At 46.2% G+C, this 17,921-nt stretch overlaps 1 protein-coding gene across 2 annotated transcripts in view; it reads left to right on the top strand.

Annotated features, from left to right (window-relative positions):
- The window catches only part of TRPM4 (transient receptor potential cation channel subfamily M member 4), a 161,155-nt gene that overhangs the window by 89,688 nt on the left and 53,546 nt on the right, over positions 1–17,921 (top strand). For both annotated transcript variants that reach the window (XM_068241123.1, XM_068241124.1), the window contains exons 6-10: positions 1,684–1,861; positions 2,941–3,005; positions 4,747–4,929; positions 7,427–7,526; positions 15,488–15,606. In XM_068241123.1, the coding sequence (XP_068097224.1) occupies positions 1,684–1,861; positions 2,941–3,005; positions 4,747–4,929; positions 7,427–7,526; positions 15,488–15,606 (645 nt within the window). The remainder of the gene's footprint in view (positions 1–1,683; positions 1,862–2,940; positions 3,006–4,746; positions 4,930–7,426; positions 7,527–15,487; positions 15,607–17,921) is intronic.

Below are 17,921 nucleotides of genomic sequence, written 5' to 3'. Positions count from 1 at the left end.
CCCCTCTGCAAAAAGAATAGCCTGGGGCTCCCTTGGTCCACAAGATTCCCCCCCCCCCCCCGGGTCACGTTATTGGGAGCCAGCAAATGGCAGCAGAGAGTGTTCTGCTGTGAGGCAGCATCTGGAAGCAGGAAAAAAATTACACACACTCCCGCTACTCGCTACTCTGCATGGCGGGGGGAGGTGGCGGGGATGGTATTTGTGAGCAAACAAGGAGGTTTTTTGCTAATTGGCTGCACTTGCAGCTGGGGAGAAGGAGGAGAAGGGTCCCCCAAAGTCTCTGGGCCCCCCTGCGATGGCAGGGAGGATTGTTACACCATGGACGGTAGCATAAAGCTTTACTGGCATGCTAATTCTAATGCATTACTTTGGATAAATGCCGTTTCTGGTTTCCTCTGGACATTTCTAGGCAATTAACCACTTAAGTCTATCTGGACGGATATATCCGCTGGCGCGCTCCTCCCGCTGCCTGCCGTTAACACCCCCCCCCCCCCCCCCGGACAGTGAATGGGAATATAATTCCCATTCACAGATCTAAGTCCCCCGCAGAAAAGCCAACGCTTTCTAATCGTAGAGCGCGGTATATCTGGCCAAAAATTTTTTTACAGCATCCTTATAGTTTCTGGCAGCGTGATTGTACGCTCCAGGACTTTTTTGACTGTGGCCATTTTGTGGCCAAATAGTAAACTGCACCCACATACATTTTTTAAATAAAGAATTACATTTTATTACATCTAAAATTAGCTGTTTACCTACCAAACTAAAATTATCCAAATATATTTTTTAATAAAAAAATAAATAAAAAAATTACAATAAAAAAAAAACTACATAAATAGTTACCTAAGGGTCTGAACGTTTTAAATATACATGTCAAGAGAGTATCTTATTACTTTTTTAAAAAAATGTTAAGCTTGTAAATAGGGATGAACGCAAATTGAAAAAATGCACCTTTATTTCTAAATAAAATATTGGCGCCATAAATTGTGATAGGGACATAATTTAAAAGGTGGAATAAGCGGGACAAATGGGCAAATAAAATACATGGGTTTTAATTATGGTAGCATGTGTTAATTTTAAAATATAATGGCCAAAAACTGAGAAATAATGATTTTTTTCCAATTCTTTCTTAATCTCCCTGTTAAAATGGATTTTAGGAGCGATAAAGTTATTGGCGAATAAATGGGAGGTTAACGTTGCTCGGATGCATATGATTTTCGACACTGTAGGCTGAAGTTTAATAACTTTTTTTACCATATTATTAATTACTAATATTAACACAGTGCAGAAGTTTCCTTGAAGCAAATACAGATCGAGAATCTCCTGGAACTCCCAGGTTTCCTGAAAAAAAAAAACCACAATCCCTTCAGATAAGCTCTGTCTCCACAGAATACTGTATGATGGAGCTTTATAAATCATTAATAATCGTTAACTCGCTTAAAGCTGAATTATCACAAATACCTTCTGTTTTAAGAAGGCAAATTTAAACTGCACAAAATAACTGTGAGAGAAACAACAGATGGAAGCTGCCATGTTGTGACTCTGGGCTGCCCACTTTTTTCAGGGTTTCTGAAGTCTTAAACTACGAGTTCTGCTTTATTTCACCTCTGTGCAACTTCATTTTTCCCTCTTACATTCAAAAAGTTTAGCATCCATTAATTTATGGCTGTCACCATTGTTTCTCAGGGATCTTCTCCGGCAAAATACTACATGATGAACGTGGATGGACCAACATACTCCTTGGATAACAACTACTCCATCTTCCTCCTGGCTGATGATGGAACCAATGAGAAAATGGGGGGTGAAACTGGCTTTCGATTCAAACTTGAGGAGCACATATCACGGCAGAAGACTGGAGTCGGGGGTAAGTGTGGACATCAGCGGGATTACTCCGTGTGGCAGGGCGCAATTGGTAGAGTGTCTTATATCTGAGCAGCCAATCACATTTCACCTCATGACCTCACTGAGCACCCCTTTGATGCAGCTAAACTTTGTTGTTAAGTTCAGAAATGCCCAAATGTCTTTAGGTGGACCTTCAAAATTAACTAATTTAATAAGGCCATTAAATAACACCAGGAAGCATCATAACATTGGGCATGGCATAAGAATAACATTTGCAAAGTTTTACAGTAGAAATCCATGTACCTTTCCCCCACATGAGTAAAGCTGAGGGGGAGAGCAGGTCATACTTACCTGTCTATGAAACCTCCTCCTTTCTATCTGTTCTGCTCCTCTTCTTTCTTCACTGGTTCCTTGGTATTCACGCACTGCTGTCACGACAGGGATGGTGTCTCTGTACTGCCCCTTCTGGTAATCAGCATTATGGTAAGGTATGGGCAGCATAGACTGGCAGGCTGTTCATCCACTTATTAGTGCTGTGACCGGAAGGTGATTGGACAGAAGGGCTGACATCACCATGGGACAAGGAACATGTAAAGAGGAGCATAGTGGACCCTCCTCGGTGTGTGCTACCTTTTCTCCCCAATGGTTGGTTTTGTTCTGAGAGAGACTTCATTGATTTTTTGATTGCTGCAGAAGGTGGGCAACCCTTCCACAGTGTTCTTAACAGGGACTAAGAGAGTAGAATGCCAAGTCCATCATTGAAATAGTGCAGAGTAATAAAGAAGATACAAAGGTTCCTGTTCTGTGCAGATTAGAAAAGAATCAATAGAGCTCTTGCTCTGTGCAGATAAGTATCTATGTAAGAAGGGGGACTTTCTTAGCAGTCTATGCTCCAAGCATAATACAGAGTCTGTGCTCGTAAAAAGCATATAGTTGGTTCTACACATTTACCGTGATATTTAAATTGAAATGGTGATACAGTTAATAATATTAAATTGCAGAAAGACTTGTGCATGGTTATTTGTTTAGCTGTTTTGATGGATTTTTTCAAATTTTTTGGCACTTTGTACTCAACTGTTGTATATACATGTTGTCTTCTAGGTAAAGGAAGCATTGAGATCCCTGTCCTTTGCATGCTTATCGCTGGCGAGTCCAAGATGCTGGAGGTACGGTCTGAGTCTCGCGGCTGCTACACAATGAATGGAACTGACTTCAGGCAGATTAGATTTCATCACATGTGATATTAGTGGGGGACTTTTGATAAGACCAAACAGTAGCAAAGAGGCGCCTAAGTGTGACAAAATATATTAAAAACAAAGGTATTTTTTGAACCTATAATCTCTCAGGCTGATCTGCTTGTAGTGTTTTGGTTCCATGGAAATTAGTCACACTTTAAAGGACAACTGACCTGAAAAGGATATGAAGGCTGTCCTATGTATTTCCTTTTAAAGCGGACCCAAACTCTTGCACAGCACACAATGAAAAGTCTTTATTCCACATAAAGTTGCTGAAGAAATTCACTTCCCTGTGTTTGTTTCAATAGATCAAAGTGAATAGACTGCAAGAGCTCTGCCAAGGCAGCTGTCCCCATACAGTAAATACTGAGGCTTAAAGAGACACTGAAGTGAAAAAAAAATATGATGTAAAGAATTGTTTGTATAGTACAGATAATTACTAGAACATTAGTAGCAAATAAAAAATTCTCCTATTTTTATTTTCAGTTATATAGTGTTTTTTTTATAAAGTTGCATCATTCTCTAATATTTGCAGTTTACACACGACTAAGCATTCTAAATGATTTTATAGAGCAGGCCAGTGAACTTTTGAACTGTCCTCCAGAGAGAAAAAGAAAATACAGTGACTGACAGTTGAGATAACCAGCTTCAGGAGACAGAGCTCTCTGCTACTTTTGAAAGTCGTGGAGCTCAATGGCTCTTTTGCATAGATAACAACTGGAGTTTCTTAACTCTTCCTGTACTGGAAACAATATTAGACTTATGTCTCTGCTCCTAATGTTTTATTTCTTAGCTATACTACACATACATATCATGTCATATTTTTTTTCGCTTCAATGTCTCTTTAACCCTTTTAGTGCTCCCTTAGTGCTCCCTTAAAAAATGAAACCAAATTATAACTTCAGGTTTTTTAGGATTTCCACAAATTATATTGAAGAATTTTTTTCACATAACAGGTTATTATGCTGTGGCTAATCTTTTAGAGCAATGAGGAAATTCTGAGTTTAGTTCCACTTTAAACAATACTAGTTGCCTGGCATCCTGGTGATCTTCCATGATGCATCAGTAGTGTCTGTATCCCATACCTGAAACAAGCATGCAGGTTGCAAATCTGTTCTGCATGCTTGTTCGGGGTACATGCCTAAAAGTATTAGAGGAGAGGATCAGCAAGACAGCCAGGCAATGTGCATTGTTTAAACGAAATAAATATGGCCGCCACCATATCCCTCTCACTTCAAGTGCCTAACGGGCTGCCTTAGCATACTCAGTTTTTGCCTGCCTCTGTAATCACACTACCTGTTAGATGCCATATTTCTTTCAACCCACATTATGATATCTACAATATAAACTATTTTTTATCTATATTGTATTTATATAGCGCCTACATCTCCCACACAGAATATTGTCATGTGACTAACTGTCCCTCAGAGGTGCTCAAAATCTAATACCTGCCATAGACATATGTCCATCATAGTCAGTCTAAGCCAGGCCAATTTTGCGGGAAGAAACCAGAGTGCCTGGAGAAAAGCCATGCAAACATAAGGAAAACATACAACCTCCATGCTGACATTCATCGCAACAATGCTATCCACTATGTCTCTGTGACGCCCATATAAACTACTTTATCATTAATCCTCCTCATGTGTTGCTGTATTCTGGTCTTCCTTTTCAGAGAGTCTACAATGCCACAATGAGCCCCATCCCATGCCTGCTGGTTGCTGGCTCGGGCGGAGTCGCTGACTGCCTGGCTGAGATCTTAGAGGAATCGCTGACGATGGAGTCAGTCAGAATAGTCATAGAAGAGAAACTGAAATCACATTTCCCCAATGAGAACTTGACTAAAATGATCAAAAAGGTCAGTAAAGCCATGTATGCCTTCTAGTGTATTGTCACCTGAAAGCATGGTTTGTGTTTCATTTGATTAGTTGTTGTACAGACGTGCTGCATAGGTATCTACCAGGCAGCCTGACCTGCTCTGTGGAGAGGGGAGGGAGACAATTAGGAGATACAGGAACTGCAGTAGTGGTAGCCTGATGTAGGTGGTTCGCTAAAGGGGCAGACCAATGATATTTGGAGATGCCCCTGCCTGTGACAGATTTTACCTGAGATGATCACATATGATTGTCAAAGGTGAAGAAAATCTCTTTATCTGTGGTTAGATATGCTCACAAACTAAAAAACATACTTACGTTTGTTGTATTTTGATGAACTCTTGCACAGGGCAGAAGGGAAACATAGAGAAATGCACCCTGTATGTATTTAGAAGTTATTTTTGCAACATGTGCTAAGCTGTATCTGTCCTGGTGGGATGAAATAAAGTGGGTGCTTGCATAGCAGCTCATCTGGTGCCCGGATTCCTTTTCTCCTTTGATTGATGTCTAATCGCAACTGTAATTTGATCTTTCAGCTGTGTCACCTAGGAATCTCCTCTGCCACAGCAGAGCAGCTAATTTATAAACACAGGATGTTAACCCTATGTCTGCTTCCATGAAAGCAGGAAGTAGACACACTGCAGATTTGTTGCAGGATTTGTTACATAGTTACATAGTTATTTTGGCTGAAAAAAGACATACGTCCATCGAGTTCAACCAGTGTCAGCTGTAACAAAGCAATGTTTTTTCTTTAAAGGTTATTATTAATAATAATAATAATAATAATAATGCTGCTTATCTTTTAGAGCAGAGAGGAAGTTCTGAGTTTAGGTTCGCTTTATGGTAACAAAAGTGTTAGGAATAGGAGTGGTGAGCGGCCTCTGAGTAACACCTTATTTTGCCAATCCTTTGCATTATTACAAGCTTTGATGCTCCCATTACATCTTCTAAAGATCAATGGAGTTGTTTTTCAGATACACAGAGGCAGGGGTCAAACTTATTGAAATCGCAGGCGGTTTCCTGCAATGTGAATCGCATTACAAAACAATTCTTTCCTGCCGGCCTGCTGTGGTTTCAGGAAGCATTGGTGATTGTGCATAACATTTAAAAAGATACAACCTTCACTACTTTATCACGCAAGGCATCCGTTTATTCAGTGACATTCACTGGCTACACAAAACGCCTGTTCAATCGCAGACAAATGCGCATATCATGTAGAAAAACACTTGTGAAGAATGGTCTGCATTTCGCACGAACACAAGTATGATCTCTATCTGAAGGAAAGAACAGGTGGTATTCCTGTGTGTTTTCTGACCAATGAAGGACAGCACAGAGGCCTCCCGCCAACTCTCCTGCTTAGGGCTCTTTCACACCAGAGCTGATTTCTGGCGTTTTGACGCAAGGTCAATACTTTGCATTCATCTTTCACATCCAACTCTGCATTTTGGGGCTTTGCGGTATGATGCAGCCGGGAGCTTTTAATCATCCGGCACTGGCGGTTTCCCGTCGGATGAAGAACTACCGCCGCTAATCAACGTCGCACTGCAACATCCCAACATCCACCCGCAGATCATAACGCTTGCAGGAAATTGGCTCCTGCAAGTGTCATGTAATGTGAAAGAGCCCTAAGAGAAGGCAAATAACCTGGGCTTCTTTTGTAGGAGGCCTCAGTCTCACCACTTACCTGACAGAAGCCAGAATGTGGGAGGGGAAGAAGCAGCAGTTGATGAATGTGGCGGCAGCTAACAAACAAGAAACTGGTTACTAACTACCATGTAAAATACCAAGCAGCACTCTGTTGTGTAAACAGACTGTATAATAACTCCCTGCACTCCCCTCTCATGTTCTGTTCAGTGAAGTAGGTTTATAGGACAGTGACTGACAACATTTGCATCCTTGCAAATCCTCATTCTCTGATTTCACATCATGTTATGGAGCAGAGAAACACTGTTATCGAGCAGAGAAACACTCAAATGGGCCTAAAGTAAAACTCCTGCTTCACTCAGAGAAATAAGAAACATTTTCTTTGTTATGCACATTGCATAGTTTGTACTGCTGATATTGAGCTAGGCCAAGCCTTCAGAAGAAGCACTAGAAGGCCTTTATTTACTGTGATCTGTGCCAGCGTTGTCATAGGAAACACACTGCATCCTTGGCAGATGTTAAAATACAGATGAAATGATTTTACTGTAGGGGAATTGGTCAGGAAAAACGAGGGATTCTATGTGAATGTTGTCTTGACATGAAGCGTGGGTATTCAGCCCTAGATGGGCTCATTCTCCTGTATTATATCAGACGAAATGAAAACTGTACTATAAAGAGCTGTAATGGCACAAACTTCAGAATTGCTACTGAGCAGAATTCAAAGCTTTTAGCACCGGATGATACATACGCCAGTTTAATAGGAAATGTTTTTGCCTTCTACATTTCCTTTACATGGTCTTGTTTTAACAGAGTTGGTATTTGTTTTGTCTATTTTAGGTTGAAAAGATTGTAGAGAATCGGGAACTGGTCACAGTGTATTCCAACGCTGATGGGACGGAGGATTTTGAGACTGTTATCTTGAAAGCTCTGGTTAAAGGTAATCACACTTTGCAGGTCCTTGCTTTGCATGTGTTCTTCTATTAGATTACTTATTAATGTATTCTTCAAGTGTTGTTTAAGTCTAAAGAAAACACCATGCTGCGGCTTCTTGCAGCCCCCCACAGTCACCCTGTGCCCGCGCCGTCCTTCCACGGCCCTCCCTCAAGCCGCGGCGCCCCCCTGAAAGCTGGCCGGTATTAGCTAGTGGCTACTGTGTATATGCGGTCCTGTCCTGTGCAAGCACAGTAGAGATTTTCCCATACTGGACATGCGCAGAACACTGCCGTGCACGGGGACGCAACAAGGAGCCACTTGGCCGACCAGCTTTCAGGGGGTCACCGCTGCTGGCCAGAGGGTCTCTGAAGGATGGCGTGGGCACAGGATGAACAGGATGATTGGGGGGGGGGGGGGGGGGGGGTTAGGGTAAGCTAAACTTTTTTTTTTTCTTCTAACTTTAGATTTCCATTTAAGCCGAACTACAATAATGAAGCCAACCACTAAATTCAAGCTTCAAGGGATCTATAAAGGATAAGCACATAAACAGCGGTTGGTCTGAGTAAAGCCCGGGACCCACTGGAAGCAATTTTGCAGGGCTCGCATTTTGTTGGCGATCTGTAAAGCGCTACCCCAGTGGATCCCTATGAGGGTGGTCCCACTAGCAGCGTTACAATCACGGAACGATTGCAAATCGCGCTTACATCTGAAAATGGCGCCTGAGAATAATGGCGCACGGTGTTGCCGCTAATCCGTTTGCCGCTTATCGCTATTTAACGTTAAAGCCTTATCGTTATTTAGCATTAACACACAGAACCCTCTCTGTACCTAACCCTAACCCATAAACCCCCCCTGGTGGTGCCTAACCCTAACCACCCCCCTGGTGGTGCCTAACCCTAACCACCCCCCTTGGTGGTGCCTAACCCTAACCACCCCCCTGGTGGTGCCTAACCCTAACCACCCCCCTTGGTGGTGCCTTACCCTAAGACCCCCCTTGGTGGTGCCTAACCCTAAGACCCCCCTGTCACGGACGATTGCGGGGACGCAGGCGCGTCCTGGAACCGCCCGTGAAGAAAAGAACGATCGCACTCGATTCCTGCGTCGATTGCGCTTCAAATCGGTACAATCTGGATTTATTGTGTAGGAGGTCTGCAGTCCCTTCTTAGCAGAGGAATAGCATCACCTTAACTGCAGGATGGCTCTTTTGATATGCTAATGAGCCTAATCTGCCCTGGAGGGCCCTGGCTTCAAGCTGTGCTGATGGCCATCCATCAGGTACAAGGTGACAAGCATCCTGGCAGAAGCAATCTAGCTGGGGGGAAAGCCAGACCCACTGGCTCCCTCACTGCAGGGGAGATGACACCTAGCTGGCTGCCCCAAACTTCAAAGAAGCCTTTGCCTGGGAATAACCTCTGTCTCATAGCCATATCTATAACTTCCCAGATCTGTCATATTTCTGGGGTTCCTAAGGTGGCAGCAGTGCCAAACGTGGGGGAAGGGTAGCATGAGCCCCGGTGCTGGTTCTGAGGAAGTTTCAGAACATTCTGAGGTAAGGACTACCAGTTAGGCAGTCTCAAAATGCCCTGATGATACCGCAGGGGTCCCACCCCTCATGTCTGGTATCAGGGCGCTGGGTAAATCGAGACAGACCTGAAAATGTTAATAAATCTGCCCTGACCTGTACGGTTCTGTGAGATAGAGCCCATATATGGGTAGATATGATTTCTAGCCCCAGTACAAGGGGAGGGCTCATCTCATCTTTGAAGGGGGTGTATGGCTCCCCGCCCTCACTCCCTCCTACTGAAGCAGGGGCATAAGAATGGCTGAGGACCCAAACTCAGTGGCCTCCATTCTGAAACATCTTGAACTCATTTATGCCAGCTTGAGGATATGCTGGCATCTGCCTGGTCTGAACTCTGGACTTTGATTGAAACCAAGGACTTTATAAGTTTTCCCACTAAAGGACCTCTTTCCACCTACTAAGTATTTTTCTCCCTTCTTTTATTTTCTTACTGGTTATTACTGTCTTAACGATTGTTGATTTTAATAATTGTCTGTATATATTAATTATTTATATTGCGTGAATAAACGACTTTCTCCAAGTCATTCACTTTCCGCTACCCTACTTATCAGCACACACACAGAATTGATCCCGGGTCTCTGAAGATACGCTACTGTTTGTTTGTTGTTGGCTAGACAGAATATCGTGTGTTTAACCGTTTTATTCGCAGGACCAGTCAGTTAGTGGGCCCCACGGTCCCATAGTAACCGCGGTGGTGGCAGTTTACTCTGAACCAGTGTGTGAGTTGTAATCACCCGTGTCTCACAGGCTCCCTTCTGAGTTGTCTGCGGCTAATTCTTAACGGTTCCTGCGCATTGACTGCGACCAGAGTTCGCACGATCTGTGCGCTGGCACCGTTTAGAAGGCTAAGTGCGGTCAGCCACTGAGGGCTCCTGTGACAGTGTTAGGCAGCGGTTGGGACCTGTGTTGTGCTGAAAGTATCTACGATAGCGCTAGCGCTATCGAGAAACGAACTAATTCGTTGGTGTAGCTGGAAGGCAATATATTTTTTATATATACAGAGAGACTGTGTAGCCAGTACCCCTCCCCCTAAGTTTTCTTTTATTTGGCATGGAAATGTCCGGGAATTACAAGGTCATGGTCCTATCCGACCTGCAGAGTCTGTGCGAGGCGAGAGGCATGGACATCCGCGGCAAGAAACAGCAGGACCTGATAACGGACTTGTACCGATGGGATAGCCAGAATCTGCGGACGCTGGAGGTGTCCACTGTGGAGGACACCGGCTCATCTAACGCAAGTCGAGGGGAACCAGAGACTGAAGATCCTGTGCGTACCGAGGTTGAGCAACCCGCGGGCAATGCGGCAACAGATACGCAGGAGGCTGTCAGTGTGATCCCCGACCCCAGAACCCCTGAAAGTACTCGCCTGGAACCGGCCAGTACTGGACTGTCCAGTTATGTTGATCCAGTAATGCAGCAGGCATTGCAAAAGCTGATGGAAACTGATGTGGACAAGTACCTGCAGTACATGGCGGAGCAAAAGCGAGAGGAACGCCAATCTGCAGAGGCGCGGGAGAGACGACAGCATGAGCTGAACATGGCGAAAGTGCAGCAAGCCAGCCGGAGTTCAACGCCCAGCCTCCCTGCTGAAGGGACTGCCGCTCCAGTAAGTGCAAAATTTAAATTTGCTATTATTGAAAAAGACACTGACATTGACTTGTTTTTGAGGTCTTTTGAAAAGGCCTGCCGTCAGTATCGTCTGTCCCAAGACCAGTGGGCCAGACATCTGACACCTTTGCTGCGCTACAAAGCGCTTGATGCCTTCGCAGAATTGCCTGCGGAGAAGGATAATGATTATGCCGCTATAAAAGACGCTATCATTACTAAGTACCAGCTGACGCCAGAAGCCTATCGGAAAAAGTTCAGGGCCTGGCAGAAAAAGCCTTCTGATTCGTACCGAGATGTGGCCAGCAGCTTGCTCACCACACTCCGGCAGTGGACTCTAGGCCTCACCAAAGGGGCTTATGATGTCCTGGAGGACTTGATAGTCCTGGAACAATTTCTGAACATTTGCCCTGCTGATGTACGACAATTTGTGCTAGAACGCAAGCCGGCTTCAGCAACTGTCGCTGCAGACCTTGCTGAGACTTTTGCAACTACCCGGGTGGCTGATACCCGCAGAACTGTTCCATCCAGCTGGAGAGGAGGTCAGCCCAATACCTCGGCAGACCCTCCTGCCCCTGTGAGCCGTCCGCCACAGAGGCCACCCAGCGCAGCTGCTGCACCCAGGCCTGCAGCGCCTGGAGAGGTCATCTGTCACTACTGCCGCCAGCCCGGACACATGAAGTTCGACTGCCCGGAGCGGAGACAGACACCACCAGCATCTGGATCATCTGCATCACCTGCACCTCACCCACAGCAGAGGCAACCCGCCAGTGAACCACAGCCTGCCTCATCAGATTTTGTCCTGTTTGCCCGCGGAAAGGAAATCCGCGACCGAACCGACCAGCAGCAACTGGTTAGAGTGAACGGCAAAGTTGTCACCGGATTCCGAGACACCGGAGCTGACATCACGTTAGTTCACTCACACCTTGTGCCAAAGGAGAGCATCAGCTCCAGCCGATCCCTTGCCCTTACTGGAGTAGAGGGCACCCTTTTTCACATAGCCCACGCCAGAGTGAAGCTGGATTGGGGAGTGGGGGGAGTCCAAGAAAGGGTTGTTGGGGTTATGAAGGATCTCCCCGTCCCTGTGTTGCTAGGGACTGATTTGGGCAAGCTTGTGTCCTACTATGAACCTGCCACGACCGCCTTGTCACTCACGGAAGGAGACGGACTCTCCACCCACCACCAGGTACTTTATACACTTGGGGGAGCACCAGGGGGAGGTGGGTTGAATGTGCCCAGTTCAAGGGTACCAGGTTCAATAGTGCCTGCTTCAAAGGCACCTGAGTTTGAGGTACAGACTGTCTATTGTGATGATGCTGTAACTGTACCTGAGTTTACTGTACAACCTGTCTGTAATGAAAAAATGTCTATACCTGTCAACGTCATTACTGCATGCAATGATGATTTGAGTAATGCCAATATGTGCCATTCTGACAGTGTACCTGTGCTAGCCATACCGCACAGCTGCACTGCTCGGAACCCGAGCTCAGAACAGGTGGAGGGGGTTCCGGCCTCCTCCCCCTCCTCTGACCACAGGGATGAGACCTTTCAGCCGCTGGCCTCGTGTGACATGAGCCAGTTGGCTGAAACTGACAGCGCCATATTCTCAGCCGCACTACAAAGTGACCCAAGCCTGGAGGTGCTCAGGCAGCGAGCCGCTGAGCCCCTCGCAGACGGGGCCGCTTTCAAGGTGTACTGGGAAGGTGGGAGACTGTACAGTGAGTCTGCACAGCCCCCTACAGGTAGATCCCACGCGAATACCAAATGGCTTGTGGTCCCGAGTGCGTTCAGGGGACATGTGCTGAAATCCGCACATGGTAATCCTCTGACCGGGCACTCGGGTGTCCGCAAGACACTCGCCGGTATTCGGAAACAGTTTTATTGGCCCCGGATGAACAGGGATGTAGCCAACTACTGCAGGGCATGTGCCGTCTGTCAGGAGCTGGGAAGGTCCAGGGATTCCCGCGGGGTTCCCTTAGGTCCACAGCCACTCAGCAGGGGAACCCTGCGTGGGCTGGCTGTTGACCTAACCAACCCACTGCCCGTTGTCCGCAGTCCCGGCAGACACCACGTCCGACTGCAGTGGCGCAAACGCCCTGTCCAGAACGGTCCATGTTGGGTCAACCCTGAGGGTAGCCGACCGCGACCGGTCCAGGGGAACCGAGCCACAGGCTCCAATAGGTTTTCCCGCCGTACCGGCAACTCGAGACCCGTCAGCCAGGCTAGCGGCGCCGCCACACATCTTGCGGATGAGTGGCTAAGCCACGGACAAGGGGGGGGGGCTGTCACGGACGATTGCGGGGACGCAGGCGCGTCCTGGAACCGCCCGTGAAGAAAAGAACGATCGCACTCGATTCCTGCGTCGATTGCGCTTCAAATCGGTACAATCTGGATTTATTGTGTAGGAGGTCTGCAGTCCCTTCTTAGCAGAGGAATAGCATCACCTTAACTGCAGGATGGCTCTTTTGATATGCTAATGAGCCTAATCTGCCCTGGAGGGCCCTGGCTTCAAGCTGTGCTGATGGCCATCCATCAGGTACAAGGTGACAAGCATCCTGGCAGAAGCAATCTAGCTGGGGGGAAAGCCAGACCCACTGGCTCCCTCACTGCAGGGGAGATGACACCTAGCTGGCTGCCCCAAACTTCAAAGAAGCCTTTGCCTGGGAATAACCTCTGTCTCATAGCCATATCTATAACTTCCCAGATCTGTCATATTTCTGGGGTTCCTAAGGTGGCAGCAGTGCCAAACGTGGGGGAAGGGTAGCATGAGCCCCGGTGCTGGTTCTGAGGAAGTTTCAGAACATTCTGAGGTAAGGACTACCAGTTAGGCAGTCTCAAAATGCCCTGATGATACCGCAGGGGTCCCACCCCTCATGTCTGGTATCAGGGCGCTGGGTAAATCGAGACAGACCTGAAAATGTTAATAAATCTGCCCTGACCTGTACGGTTCTGTGAGATAGAGCCCATATATGGGTAGATATGATTTCTAGCCCCAGTACAAGGGGAGGGCTCATCTCATCTTTGAAGGGGGTGTATGGCTCCCCGCCCTCACTCCCTCCTACTGAAGCAGGGGCATAAGAATGGCTGAGGACCCAAACTCAGTGGCCTCCATTCTGAAACATCTTGAACTCATTTATGCCAGCTTGAGGATATGCTGGCATCTGCCTGGTCTGAACTCTGGACTTTGATTGAAACCAAGGACTTTACAAGTTTTCCCACTAAAGGACCTCTTTCCACCTACTAAGTATTTTTCTCCCTTCTTTTATTTTCTTACTGGTTATTACTGTCTTAACGATTGTTGATTTTAATAATTGTCTGTATATATTAATTATTTATATTGCGTGAATAAACGACTTTCTCCAAGTCATTCACTTTCCGCTACCCTACTTATCAGCACACACACAGAATTGATCCCGGGTCTCTGAAGATACGCTACTGTTTGTTTGTTGTTGGCTAGACAGAATATCGTGTGTTTAACCGTTTTATTCGCAGGACCAGTCAGTTAGTGGGCCCCACGGTCCCATAGTAACCGCGGTGGTGGCAGTTTACTCTGAACCAGTGTGTGAGTTGTAATCACCCGTGTCTCACAGGCTCCCTTCTGAGTTGTCTGCGGCTAATTCTTAACGGTTCCTGCGCATTGACTGCGACCAGAGTTCGCACGATCTGTGCGCTGGCACCGTTTAGAAGGCTAAGTGCGGTCAGCCACTGAGGGCTCCTGTGACACCCCCCTGGTGGTGTCTAACCCTAACTACCCCCCTGGTGGTGCCTAACCCTAAGATTCCCCCCCCCCCCCCCGGTGGTGCCTAATCCTAACCTTGACAGTGGTACATTAAATCCATTCACTGTTTTGCAGTTAAATAATGTCTGCAGTTTGGCTTATGTAGGGCGCTATTGATAAATAACGTTAGTGTGTGCCACTATTGATAAACAACGTTAGTGTGTGCCGTTTTTCTTCTTTTTTTCCCTGTGCGCCATTATTATGCAGTACTAACGATAAATAGCGATAAGCGTATCTTTTTAATGTGGCGCCATTTTTATGCATAGGCGCTGTGCGCCATTATTCACTGATCCGGCAAATCGCGGCTTGTAACATTTTAGGAGCGATTGCGTCAGTGGCTGCAGTAGCCAAACATCGATCACTCCGGGAATTGCGGCACTTCTGTTGTACGGCAAATCAAAGGAGTTTTCCCGCAGAGCTCTTATAGTCCCAGGCCTTATGGATTGTACACACAATACAACATCTTGGCATATTGACTTGTGGGAAAACGTTTATTTCCAACATGTCCAATCTACACCTGATCGATAACAGAACAGATTTTCAGATCATTACTGCTCAGTATGGTTATCGATCGGGAGCAGAGTGGACATTTTGGAAATAATCCTTTGGACCTGTCAATCTGCCGGGAAGTTGTATCATGTATACCAGAGATTAGTGCGACCCCCCCCCCCTCATTCCACCTCTATCATCGCCCCCCTCCCCAATCCCCAGCTTCCCAACCTCTCTGTAGTCAAAGTAGTCACTGTTCTCTTTCTGAAGTATTATTTCAAGAATGATTCCATTCCTGCCTCACATTGCTGCACCACGGGTATTGATTTGCTACCTCACACAAATGATACATTCTGTAACTGTTACTGCAATACTTATAATATAAATGCAAGTATCTAATAATGCTCTCTTTCCAAATCAGTTATTGTAAAAGTTATTGTAATTTGCAAACTATGTGACTGAGATATTGCCTTTGTCTGGTATTTACCCTGACCTGCTTTACTATTCTACAGCTTGCAAGAAGCATTCCAGTGATGCCACTGAATACATAGATGAACTGAAGTTAGCGGTAGCCTGGAATAGAGAGGACATTGCCAAAACCGAGCTGTTCCATGGGGAAATCCAGTGGCGGGTAAGGTGACCTGATAACAGTGGTGGCTGGATGGATTGAAGTGTGTTTCGTGTATACTTGTACTCATACTTGTGTGTATAAGTGGGGAATACCTATGAAAACTCTGCATGCTCATTTGGGCCTGGGCGTAGGCCCGGATCTACCTCAGAGGAGCCTATAGGCACAGATGTCTTAGCACCTTAGATTTCGCTCTCCATGAACCTACGAACCTCCGCCACACTGCACAACTAGTGTGCAAGCTGGCTCAGCTGTCACTTCTCCCTTACCTCCCTTGAGTATCATAGGTAGCTACAGGTGACCCTTAGTATTAAGCAGCCAGACGTACCCTTAATATTAAGTAGCTAGAGGTGCCCAGTATTAGGTAGCTACAAGAAGCTCAGTATTAAGAATGAACTTTTAACCCTCCCCCACAGCAACTAGTAACCCTCTCCCTGGGCAATTAATAACCACCCCCCCGGCAACTCCTAATCCTCCCCCTGGGCAACTAATAACTCCCCCACCCCCGGGGCAACTAATAACTCCCCCACCCCACACCTGGGCAACTAATAACACCCCCCCCCCCCTCGCGACAATAAATAGTCACTCGCTTAAGGTAATTTTGTTGTTGCTTATCCTTTAGGGCCGGTTCACACTTGGCGCTTTGCCCGCGATCGCGTTCGGTTCCGTGATCGCGATTTGCGGGCAAAATCTCATGATTCAGCACGATTTGCGCTTATGATTCCTGTTCAATAGAACGGGAATCACAGAGCAATTGCCCCCAAAACGCTGCATGCAGCGCGTTTGCGATTGACTGAAATCGCAACCGCTGTAGTGGGAATGCACCCATAGGGATACATTGTAGCAGCGCTTTGCTGATCACCAGCGATCAGCAAAGCGCTGAAGAATCGCTCAAGTGTGAACCAGCCCTTAGAGCAGAGGAGAAGTTCTGAGTTCAGGTCTGCAAAATGTAAAGAACAGCAATGCTCTTCACGCTGATTAGGCGTCCTATTTACATGACACTCCTCACTGGAAGACTATTGGCTGTAATAGATGAAAGCACTGCGCACACCGCAGTCCGTATTACACACTGGAAGACTATTGGCTGTAATAGATGAAAGCACTGCGCACACCGCAGGCCGTATTACACACTGGAAGACTATTGGCTGTAATAGATGAAAGCACTGCGCACACCGCAGTCCGTATTACACACTGGAAGACGATTGGCTGTAATAGATGAAGCACTGCGCACACCGCAGTCCGTATTACACACTGGAAGATGATTGGCTGTAATAGATGAAAGCACTGCGCACATTGCAGTCCGTATTACACACTGGAAGACGATTGGCTGTAATAAATGAAAGCACTGCGCACATTGCAGTCCGTATTACACACTGGAAGACGATTGGCTGTAATAGATGAAAGCTCTGCGCACATTGCAGGCCGTATTACACACTGGAAGACGATTGGCTGTAATAGATGAAAGCTCTGCGCACATTGCAGGCCGTATTACACACTGGAAGACGATTGGCTGTAATAGATGAAAGCACTGCGCACACCGCAGGCCGTATTACACACTGGAAGACTATTGGCTGTAATAGATGAAAGCTCTGCGCACATTGCAGGCCGTATTACACACTGGAAGACGATTGGCTGTAATAGATGAAAGCTCTGCGCACATTGCAGGCCGTATTACACACTGGAAGACGATTGGCTGTAATAGATGAAAGCACACTGCGCACACTGAAGTCCTTACTACTATATCACAGAGTAACTCTTCTCTGAAGTTTTCCATGAAGTTATTTTTGCAGCATGTGCTAAATTCCATGCAAGTACATCAGTGATCACACAGCTGAGCTGAGCTGCGACAGCGAGCTGATCCCCAACATTTTCCTGTTTAAATTACTTAGACAGATGTGATTCATCTCAGGACAATGGAATGGAATCGGATTCCCAGGCCTCATTCCATGTCATGGCAGGGACACTCCCTTTCCTGTTGGCTGTCTCGCTTCCTTTCTTTAAAGTGATAGCATACTTATAATGGAGTGTGCTTAAAGGGAACCTTAAGTGACATGTGACACGATGGGATAGACCTGTATGTACACTGGAAAACATGCAAATGCCTATGCTACGCTATTTGTCTTCTTTCTCTGCCTGAAAGCGTATAGGTGGCCATACATCTAGCTGTATGATTGCCCTTTCAATTAGATCATTTTATCAAATTGAGAGAGAATTGAGTGTGTTCCAGTATGCCTGATCAATAAAAGTGGCCGATATCGTGTCGAATAGACCAATTTTGTCGATCAAGCAGAATGGAAACTGGCAATTTGTATTGCTTA

The sequence above is a fragment of the Hyperolius riggenbachi genome, chromosome 6 (assembly GCF_040937935.1).
Source record: "Hyperolius riggenbachi isolate aHypRig1 chromosome 6, aHypRig1.pri, whole genome shotgun sequence".
NCBI lineage: Eukaryota > Metazoa > Chordata > Amphibia > Anura > Hyperoliidae > Hyperolius > Hyperolius riggenbachi.
This window is presented reverse-complemented; position numbering and strand designations above follow the sequence as displayed.